Source organism: Crocodylus siamensis, chromosome 9 (assembly GCF_052110815.1).
Source record: "Crocodylus siamensis isolate JL-2025a chromosome 9, ASM5211081v1, whole genome shotgun sequence".
Taxonomy (NCBI): Eukaryota; Metazoa; Chordata; order Crocodylia; family Crocodylidae; genus Crocodylus; species Crocodylus siamensis.
In genome coordinates, this window is record NC_143403.1 from 44,083,453 (window position 1) to 44,094,135 (window position 10,683).

At 49.5% G+C, this 10,683-nt stretch overlaps 1 protein-coding gene across 2 annotated transcripts; it reads left to right on the forward strand.

The window, feature by feature from the left end:
• The first annotated feature begins 409 nt into the window (after positions 1 to 409).
• TPPP3 (tubulin polymerization promoting protein family member 3) lies at positions 410 to 9,487 on the forward strand. Of its 2 annotated transcripts, none has more exons than XM_090063509.1 (4): positions 410 to 541; positions 6,087 to 6,280; positions 7,826 to 7,979; positions 8,385 to 9,487. In XM_090063509.1, exons 2-4 carry the CDS (start codon positions 6,093 to 6,095, stop codon positions 8,571 to 8,573), a joined length of 531 nt encoding a protein of 176 aa, XP_089919635.1. In that variant the 5' UTR covers positions 410 to 541; positions 6,087 to 6,092; the 3' UTR covers positions 8,574 to 9,487. The 2 variants fall into 2 exon arrangements, with proteins under 2 accessions (XP_089919635.1, XP_089919636.1); XM_090063510.1 differs by having other exon boundaries at positions 438 to 541; positions 6,091 to 6,280.
• The last annotated feature ends 1,196 nt before the right edge of the window (positions 9,488 to 10,683 follow it).

Here is a 10,683-nt window from a genome sequence, read left to right on the forward strand (position 1 = left end):
GCAGTTGGGGGTCAGGTCCAGCAAAACTCTAGATAATCTGGTGCCTTATCCCTTTTCTGGCATGAGCTTGTCCCCAGTGCCTGTCCACTGCTCCCTCTTCCACCATCCATCAACCCCAGCAAGCAAAACCAAGTCATGCAAGGGGACTGAGTCCTCCCCCCCTGCCCCTTCCCAGCAGCAGTGATTATGCTAATAGGCTCCTTGGCTGGGTTCCAGCTCTGGCAGGCAGGATAGAAGCATGAATTGGAGCTTCTTTGTCATGTTGTGCACTCCAGCTAATTACTCTCTCATCCCCAGCCGGAGGCGCTTTGGCACCGCAGGCAGCAGGAGGGAGTGTTTCTCTTCACAGTGACCTTGGTCACCCTCCTGCATTAGAACATTGCTATTACACTGCCTTGCTGTTTAACAGGATGTCTCTATGGAAACAGGAATAAACAGCAGATAATAGCCCTCAGCCTCTGAGTAGCATTTCAGCTTGGAGAGTGAGAGGGAGCACATTTCTCCGTGCAGCCTGCCCAGCTCAGCAGAGGTATTTCAGGCGGTAAGTCAACAAAGCAGGAGCCCTGATGGGCTGCTTCTGTTGCGGGAAAGGAAGCAGGGAGGCTAGTGTGGGGGAGGTCTGTGCTAGCTGCCTGAATTGGCATCACCAAGGAGCAACTGGGAGTGCATAGCAGAGCAGTGTGCAGTGCTGGTGGAACATGCCCTGCGTGTCCAGGGGGGCCGTACCTGGACAGAGCGCAGCACTTGCACAGGGGATGGGAGGAACAGGAATGGAACTCACCTACCTCACTCTGATGTGCTGCTTCTAGGCATGCTGAGGAGGAGGCTCTGATTACTTATTCAGGTGAGAAGAGAGGACCCATCCTGAAGCACAGGTTGGCTGGGTACTCTCCTGGTCCAGTGCAGAGAGCTAACTTTGGGGTGGGGTGGTCTATGCTGGGCACTCAAGCAGAGTCAGAGGTGATTTAAGTGCATACCCTGAAGCTAGTTATGGTACCAGGAAAGAGAAATGCATACATGACAGACACACACATGCACACACATACCCCATACATGCATACTCTCCATGTCTCTTTCATGCATACACCCTGTACATATATTTGCATGCATTTGCACACCCTTCATATGCTGATCACTATACACGTACATACATATATCACCCCCCTATATGCCACTACACATAAGTATGTGTGTGTGTATATATATACACACACACACCTTACACACACACATACACACACTCTAAAACTGCACTGTCCATCCATATGTCTCAAGGTACTTTGCAAAGGAAGGGAAATCCATTACCTCTACTTCACCAATGAGATAAAGAGAAGGGATGTGACCTTCCCAGAGCCAGAAACAGAAGCCAGGTCAATCCAGCAGAACCCTCCTGCATGTAACCCTAAGTCCACAACTCAGGCATATGCATACAGATGTGCTGTTCTCTATCAAGTCACCTGTAACCTGCAGTGTTTATAGGCTGCTCAGGCTTTCCGAGGGTAGGTTCTGTCCTTCAGACTAGTCCAGTGATTTGTAGCTCTCCTTTAAGTTATGGGCCAGGAAAGCAGCCTGCCCCAGGCACTGTTGTGATCCCTCCTTGGGATGCCGCACTGCAGCATCCCAGGAACTGCAGTCTCTGCTGCTCTGAGCCCCACCCTGGGCACTGCAGCCTGCACAGCCTGGGCTGTTCTTCCATCTGGCTCTGTGAATTCATTTCAGGTGCCCTGGAGTGGAAAGCAGTGACTGTGGAGCGGGGCAATGGAAACCCCAGTCAGGTCTGCTCAGCATTGTCAGATGGTGCTGCCCCACCCTGCAGTGCTTGGGGAGTCTATGCTGAAAGGTTCCTTCCATGCTGGCAACAATCACCTCCTACTAGTTTCCTGGGCTCCCACAAACCCCTAGCAGCCTTCAGACCCCCATGTTCAGTGCCTGGAATTGGGAAGGGTTATGTTATCTGTAAAATGTACTGAACCGAGTACTGGTATAAGGTGGCAGAGAGACTGGCTTGGAGCATAAAGTCCTCCCTGTAGAGAAGATGACAGTGGCAGGGCCAGCAGCTCTGGCACAAGGGGCCTAGCCCCTGTGATGGGACTCCACTTGACAGGAGAGTAAGAAAACATTTTGGGACCCTTCCAGTCGTGACAAGCCCAGGGTTAAGTCTGACAGAGAAACAGTGAGACCCTGAGGACAATCGTATTGATAGAAGCATCAGGGATAAAATATCTAGTTACAGACTCTGGAAAATTAGGTCCCAGTCCTGGCCTTGCCATCAGCCTGTCCTCCTTCCACAGGACTTGGGTGGGGGTTCACTTTCCAGACCATCTCTGAGCACTCTGGAGTCAGCTTGCTCAACACAGAAAGTAGAGCCAGGTGCTGTGCAGACTTGGAGGTTGCAGGACCTCCCAGTCCTCGATGTGTTGCTCCCCAGCTACTCTCCCCCCAGGCCTGAAGGAGCTGTATTGCACTAAGCTGTGTGGGGAGGTTCTGGGGAGGTCTGACATCATCTGGACTGCAGCCGTCAGCTTGCTTGTAAGAGAACAAAGATACCTGCACTGCGGGGAGGGGGGGGAAATGTGGTTATTCATCTTAATGGGAGGGAGGACGCCAGTAGAATCAATGCCCCTGTGGGAATGCGAAGCAGAGTGCAGAGCATGGTTGAGAAGCTCCCTTTGTCTGGGCTAGGATGTGCTGCTTGGCTGGCAGGTTAATCGCTTGCTGCAGAGGCTGATTAATCATCTACAGCTGTCTGCTTCCATCACACTCCAATAGGCTCCCCACTTAGGAGGCAAGGTGCTGTGCAGTCAGCTACCATCTCACTGTGCAGGAGCACCCGGGGCCCCACCCAGGCTCCTGCAATGGACAAGATGGAGAGACCCAGCATTCTGGGCTGGGCCATCAGAGGGTTTGCTGCATGACCAGTAGTGCTGGGTGCTGGGGCTGGCAGCACACTTGTGTATATATATGTGTGTGTGTATTCATGCCTGTGTGCATGTGCCTGTCTATAGGCATTTTCATGTGTCTGTGTGCATGTTTATATGTACAGGTACCTGTATGAGCCACTACATACTTCTTAGTGTGCTGTTTGTAAATCAAACTTGATTTCTCCTCCAAAAGAACTATAAAAATTGCACTTGACTTGAAAAACCCATGTTTAGGTCCCCAATGCAGTATTTTTGGATGTGCAGCAAAAGTACCAAATTGGATTTTTTTTTAACCAGTGCAGTTTTTATTACAATATTTTAACGTGTTTAACCTTGTAGGTTCTTTTTTTGGTTATTTGATTCTCCTGTGGGCGTTTGTAAGAAAATGGCGGTTCAAGATCTTTATTTATAGCTATCATCTTGTATTCGGGAGGGTGAGGAGCAGTTTTTCCTAAAATTGACCCTGAAAAATGGGAGATTGATTTATAATTGGAACAATATGGCAAGTGCCTCTATATCTGACACACTGGCTTCTTTTCTTAGCAATACCCTTGTTGCCACCATTTACGTCTTCCTCAGTGGGAGCCTTGGTGCTATCCCTCTGTCTGTGGGTTAGAAGATCAAAGGCTGGATAGATGCTGGTTCCTGTCTCTGGAGAAGCTGCCCTTATGCTGGCAGCATTTTATGGGAGCTGAAGTGTGTCTGTCTTTCTGTGTGGATTACTTACACATGCTAATAGACCAGTAACACCATGCTTCCCTCAGCAACAGTGTTCAAGCAGCACAGCCCTCTCCTAGCAACAGTCTCCAAGAAGTGCAACCCTCCCCTAGCAACCAACACCAAGCAGCACAAACTCTGGCCATCCCAGCAGCCAAGCACACAAGCTTGTTTTTGTTTAATGTCAGTCTGTAACTAAGGGCCTGGGCCAGCCAACCTCCCAGCCCAACTCAGCCCATGCCCTCTGGGCCCAACCTGCAGGTGGGTGGGACCTGGCACAAAGCGGGAATGCAAGTGGTGTGCACCAGGAGCCTTGCTGAGCTAGGGGATTTAAAAAGGGACCAATGGTGCTTGTCCACCTGGAGGAGCCCTGGCATGGACAAGATTGTTAGAAAAAACAGATCCAACTCTTTGGAACATTGGCCCCTTGGCCAGGTTGGGACTATAACCTTAATTTCTGGAGTATTAGAAATGGCATGAAGTTTAGCAGTGCAAAGTCATGCACATAGCGACCAACAACAAGAACGCTGGCTATCAGATGGAGGCCCATAAGCTGGAGGCAACAGAGGAAGAAGGGGACTTGCATGTCTCCATTAATTATACAATCATTATAAGTTGCCAGCATGACATCACCAAGAACAAGAGTAATGCAATTCTAGGTAGTATGAGGCAGGGTATATTCTGTAGAGGTAAGGAAGTACTAGTTGCACTGTACAAGGCATTGGGAAGATCCCATTGTGTATAGCTATGGTCACCAATGTTCAAGAATGATTAATTGAAACTGGAGTAGCTACAAAGAGAGGCCCCCTAATATGCTTAAGGGCATGGAAAACCAAAGTTAAGAATAATATCCATTGATATCATATGATCACATGGATAGAAACTAGTTATGAGCAAAGTTAGATTGGAAACTAGAGGACGTTTTCTAACTATTACAAGAGCAAAGTTTTGGGAGCATTTTGGGGTGGGGACAATGTAACTGGCGGACAAAGAACTGGAATTTCAAGACAGAGCTCAGCATGTTTATAGATGCAATAGAAGGATAAGATGGGGGTGTTCTTGGATCAGTAATCAGCATGTGTAATATGCGGGATCAAGTATTTGCAATGCTCATGTTAAAGCTGAGATGTAAGTCTTTGTGCAGGGGTTGCCTGGTAATGTGTGCTTTAGGGCTTCTGCTGGTCACCTGTAGAAGCCAGAAGGGAGTATTTTATCCCTCATGGACACTTTACTGGTTTCCAGCTTTTTTTCCCGATCTTCCATTGCCACATTGGACATTGTCCACAGCCAAGATGGGAGCTTTGACTGAGGTGTCCTGATTCTCCTAATGATGCTTAGAAACCTCTCAGGTATCTGGCTGGAGGGTCTTGTTCATGCACTAAGGAAAAAAGAAACGGGCAGATTTGAGACCAGGAAAGAATCCCCTCCTTCCCCACCCCCACCTCAGATGGAGAGGAGAAGTGGAGGAGGAAATTTGCCTTCCTCTAGCACAGTGATTCTCAGCCAAGGTGCTACAGCATGCTGGGGTGCCACCAAAACCTTTGAAGGGTACCTTGAATTGTGGGGAGATAAGTGAGGTGTGAGGAGATAAGCAGATATGGACAAGTTCTGCTTTGTCCCTGCCTGGGCAATCCCCACTCCTACTCCCCGACCCCACTGTTTTTTAAATTGGGTGCTACTCAATTCAGGAAAAGCTATGGAAGGTACTTTGGTTCAGTGAAGGGTGCCTTGAGTCCAAAAAGGCATCCCAAAGGTTGAGAACCTTTGATACAGCATGAAGCATGAGGCATAGGATTGAGCATATATTAGTCAATTTTTTCTCTGCCATGTCAGTGACTGGGTACTAGTTGTGCCCTTCTCTGCTTCCATTTACCTGTAGTAGGCCATAGGGTTTTTTGCAATCAGGACTCATAGTAGAGATGATATCTTTTATTATACCAACAAGATTTTTGCAAAAAAATGTGTTGGTTTAATAAAAGGTATCATCTCTACTACAAGTCCTGATTGCCTCTTCCTCTAGACCAGTATGGCTACAACCTGGATACCTTACACAGGGTTTTTGGGGGGTTGGTTTCATAACATGCTTTGTGGTAGGTACTATGTGATGGGTTGAATGGATAATTTTCAGGGTAACTGCTGGTTCCATGCTGGTCACAGTGGGAGGAAAGAAGGTAGCATTATGCCTCTCAGTCCAGCTTGATAACTTTCCATCTATTCCAGATCTGTTTCTCCACCTCAGTCTGTCACTGCTACTCCAGGCCTTCAGGTCCTCCTTCTGTTCTAGCCATTGATTGCCTTGTCCCAGTGCAGTTCAGTTCTGCAAGGCTTTGCAGGATACAGAGACGTAAGAGGCTTAATAAAGTGCCTTGATGCATGCTAGCTGGTGCAATAGCTGACATGACTGACATTTGCTTGGTAATGGACCCACTTCTACTCCAACTCTGGCAGGTAGACATGGCTGGAAGCACTGACATGGAATCTCTGGAAGACAGCTTCCGGAAATTTGCCATTTATGGAGATACCAAAGCAACAGGGCAAGAAATGAATGGGAAAAACTGGGCCAAACTGTGCAAGGACTGCAAAGTAACAGACGGCAAAAGTGTCACCAGCACAGATGTGGACATTGTCTTCACCAAGGTGAAGTAAGTGGCTCTTTCACTTTCCTTGCCCTCCAGCTAGTCAGTGACTGGATACTTGGTGACTGGATACTTGGTGGGGAGCCCAACACCACTGTACTCAGTGACTTTTGCTCAGGGCTATGGTTTCAAGAGAGGCATCTCAGTTCCTGCTAGGTTGCCTATTGTCATTCCTCCATTCCCTGTTAAACTCACCCCTGGGCAAGTGCCTCCAGGTATCCACAAAACTGTTTCTTGGCACTCAGGTACCAGCCACAGCAAATTATCTATCAAGTAAATGAATTAAAATAGGTGAATCCCAACACATCATCCCAGGTTCAGCCATGGCTACACCTGCACTATTGCTATCAGAGATTCCTGGGCGCACAGCACTACTTCTCTGGCTGTCAGGCCCAGTCTGTAGTCACTAGCCTGTTCCCCCAGCAGAAGAAAAGTTGCAGATTTCTCTGTGTCTGTCTTTAGGCAAACCCTGCCACCACATGCCCTGACCCTGCTCTGGGGAGTCCCTTCAGCTGCCCAGGCAAGGGGCAGGGATTCCTGCTGCCCAACTGCATTGGAGGAGCTCCTCCTTTTAGCCTCTTGACTCGGGAATGCTGGCTGCTGGGGAAAGCCTTTCAGGGAGCTTCTTCGCTGGAGGGAACATCGTTCTGGCTCCAAGAAGTAGCACCACCCCCCAGTAGCTCAGGTATGGCCACTGGCTTCTAGCTAACCTGCTGGGACTGCAGCAGTCCCTCCCAGTCAAGTCAGGGCACCCTGCTCCATCCTTTATTTTGCTTCTATCCCATGTGAAATCCTACCAGAAAGTCCATCTCCTCTCCTTCCCAGCTGCCCTCACCATTCCCTAATGGTGAGACTTTGGCCACTTTTTTTGCCAGGTGGATATTCCTGCTCATACAGTATTTAATAAGGTGTATTTTTGCTGGTGCTGTGGATACAAGGAGCACATGGGGAAGGGGGTGGCTGAAATGGTGATGTTGGGCCTCCTCAGGTTTGTGCCTGATTGTGTGACTCGGGTCTTATCAGAGAAGAGGTTAAAGCCTGCTAGGGACAGGCTTATCCTGCATAGTACTGGATGGCAGCAGCTGGACCTCCACATCCATACTAACCCTGTATTCCTGCCTGCCTGAGGAGACACTGTACTGCTGAGGGAGCTGCTTCTTGTGTGACATGAGTTGCCAGCTCTCAGCATTATTATGGGTGAAATACCTGGAGTCTTCACCAGCCTTAGGATCCTTCCCTTCCTGTCCTAAGTGGGTAGGTGATAGTAGAGTGGTCAGGTTCCACCCCAGAGGTAGCTGCATTTCAGGGGTGGATGAGTGATCTCTGTATAGCTACTTCAGTAACTGATACTAGAGGATTGTATGAGTCAGCAGGCTCTTCTTTTTCCCCAGAAACCATGGCTGTGGAGAGGTATGCTGGAGGCAGGGCAGTCCATGCCCAGCTGGGCTATAAGGTCCATTTGTAAGCGCAGCCCCAGCATCTGTCTTGTAGTGGCTGCAAGTCTACTGAGCTGTGTGCAGTAGCTCACTCTCCAGCCCTTGTGCCTTTCAGAGGGAAGACAGCCAGAGTCATTAATTATGAGGAGTTCAAGAAGGCCCTAGAAGAGCTGGCTCCAAAACGATTTAAAGGCAAGAGCAAGGAGGAAGCATTTGAATCCATCTGCCAGCTGGTTGCAGGGAAGGAACCGGTGAACGTGGGCATCACTGTAAGTGATTGGTCCTCTGGGCATCTGAAGTAGGAGCGTAGGCTGCAGGGCTGACAGCTCAGGACACAGGGGAGAGAGGGGAGCTGAGTCAAGGAATGTGCAAAGGTTCCTCTGGGTCTGTCAGGGTCCAATTCAAGGGAGACTCTGACAACATGGAGTGCTGGGAGAAGAACACAATTTATTGGGATAGTCCAGGTACCAAGGAACCTGGACGGGTAAAGGACTGGGGTAATGAGGTGGCCCAGGGGCCCTGAGTGGTGGGAGGCAACATAGGGGAACCCTACGGAGGTCTGAACAATTAATGACAATGTGCAGTCCAGGAGCATATGGAGGGTCCTAGAAGGCTAGACCTATTTCTCTGTGTTTAAACATTCAAATCTTCCCCGCTCATGTTCTTGCTGGCAGAAAGCCACGACTGGAGGAGCAGTGGAGAGACTGACAGACACGTCCAAGTACACAGGCTCACACAAGGAGCGCTTTGACGAGAGTGGGAGAGGCAAAGGCAAGAGCGGGCGGGAGAACATTGTGGACACCAGCGGCTATGTGAGTGCCTATAAGAATGCAGGCACCTACGATGCCAAAGTGAAGAAATAGGGACAGTTACAAGTGACACTGTCATGCCCAGGTCTCAGGCACCCAACAACTTTTGGGCCTCCAATCACATCAGCCTCTGAAACTTGCCATATCGACACAGGCGCTCCAGGAGTCTGTGCTGGATCCAGCTCCTAGTCACAAAGCCCCAGCCTGAGACTGTCACCAAGAGCTGATGTGATTAGAAATTGACCTGGCTTTGCACTTTGCCCCAGCATTACGTTAACCCCAGATGTATTGTGAGTCATGTCCTGTCAGCTAGCACTAACAAGACCACCTCTCCCTACCTTCTGCAAGGTGTTGCATCCCTCCTGCTAGCACTGATGCCTCTTTATCCCCATAAACCCCCTCAGGCCACCTTGCTTTTTCTGCTCACCCGTAATAAGGCCCTCCCTACCTCATTTATATTCTTCAGGGCATACTTAACATCTCTCCAGATCTCACAGGGTAGCCACGTACCCCTCTCTAGTTACAATGAGGCCTCCTTTTCCTCATGCCAACAGGTTCCTGCACCCATATCTCCCCCTTATGTGGCGTGCTTCTCCCCATTGTGGTCTGCTCTTTCTCTGAATGCTTGTGTAGTTGCACCTTCATCAACTGTCTCTTCAGTTAAGATTAATGGTGGCTCTTCCCTTTGCAGATATATCACTCATTAATGGTAGAGGCCCCTTCCTGTGTGGGGGCGCACTTAACTTATGAGCATTATTGGGTCCTACATGCACTTTCCTTGCAGAACTGTCCTGTCCTCTGTTTCCAAGTCACCCTTCAGTCTCTTTATGAGGCCTCCAGCATCCACAGGCTACATCTTCCTGTGCACCATCCTGATAAGCCTACCCCTGATGGAGAAGCCAAAGCCAAAGGACTTCCTGCAGACCTACACTGTAACCTAGCTCTGCAATAAACCTTCCCATTTTGTACTTACAGCTCCTGTGATTTTTATGAGGGAAACGGTGATGAGAGCAACTCAGGAAACTGAGGGCTGAGGGAGACAAGGGTGGTTTTCTCTCTCAGGATCAGATCAAATGGCTCATTCAGCTGACCTGGCTCTGAGTCAGACTCCAGGCCAGCTGTGGCATGGAGCTCGGCCTGTCACCTCATGACTCTGGCAAGCTGTTGACTGTCCATGTGGCCCAAGGTTGCCTGGGCAACCAAAGAGAGACATAAACATTCAGCCCCCTGGTTCCAGCTGCTGCAGTGTTTGCAACCAAATACACAAGCTCTTGGTAACACTCGCTGGGGACAGCTCTTAAATGGAACTGCATACTGCGGTGGCCACAGCCCTGCATCTCACCCAGCTAGCACCCAAAGGCCTCTTAGTTGTAGACCTATGCTCTTACATTCACTGAGGGCACTGATGGAATTGCCCTAAGGGTCGGTCTCTTCTGGAATGGGTGGTTAGGAGAGCCCAGGGCACAAGGACTTAGGCACCCTGATGTAGAGCACTGCTAGTTTTGAGGTAGCTGCCTTGGGAGTGGAGCCCACAGCTCTGAGGAGCAAGGCTCCCTCTGCACGGCATGCGGAGAATCAGGTACCTCAGAAGGGTGAAGCCACACACTAAGCAAGGAACTATTTAAGCAAGCCAACAGGAAGTAGTGAGGATAGGGCATGACTGAAATCCTGTTCTCCCCTGGGCATAGGTGCCAGGATCCATAGCTCAAAACCCTCTATTGAAGATTGGGGTCTATACTGTATTCTTTTTTTTCAAAAATGGAGCAGGCCTTGCTCTTACAATACACCTGAGGAGAAGCAGCAGTTCCCTTTTATATAACAACCTGGTGAGCAGAGAACGCTGTCTGTGGCATCCTCTGCTATAGGGCGTTCAAACCCTCATCTCCCACATGGCGAGGAGTGCCCTTGCCACCAGCTGACAGGCTATTCTAGGGTCTAGGTATGAGCTAGGTGCTGAACTGGTTGGCCAGGTCAAGACCAAGGTGATTCTGGGTACATGGAGAAGTAGATCATCAGGTGCTTGAGGAACTTTAAAGTTAAAAACTGGGACGGCCAGAGAGTTTAGGTACTTCCAGGGCTGGGTGGCAGCTGCATGAGGGTTTTGAGAGTTGCACTTGAGGTGCCTAAATTCTGCCCATGTCCTACCTCAGTGGGCTAAATCCAT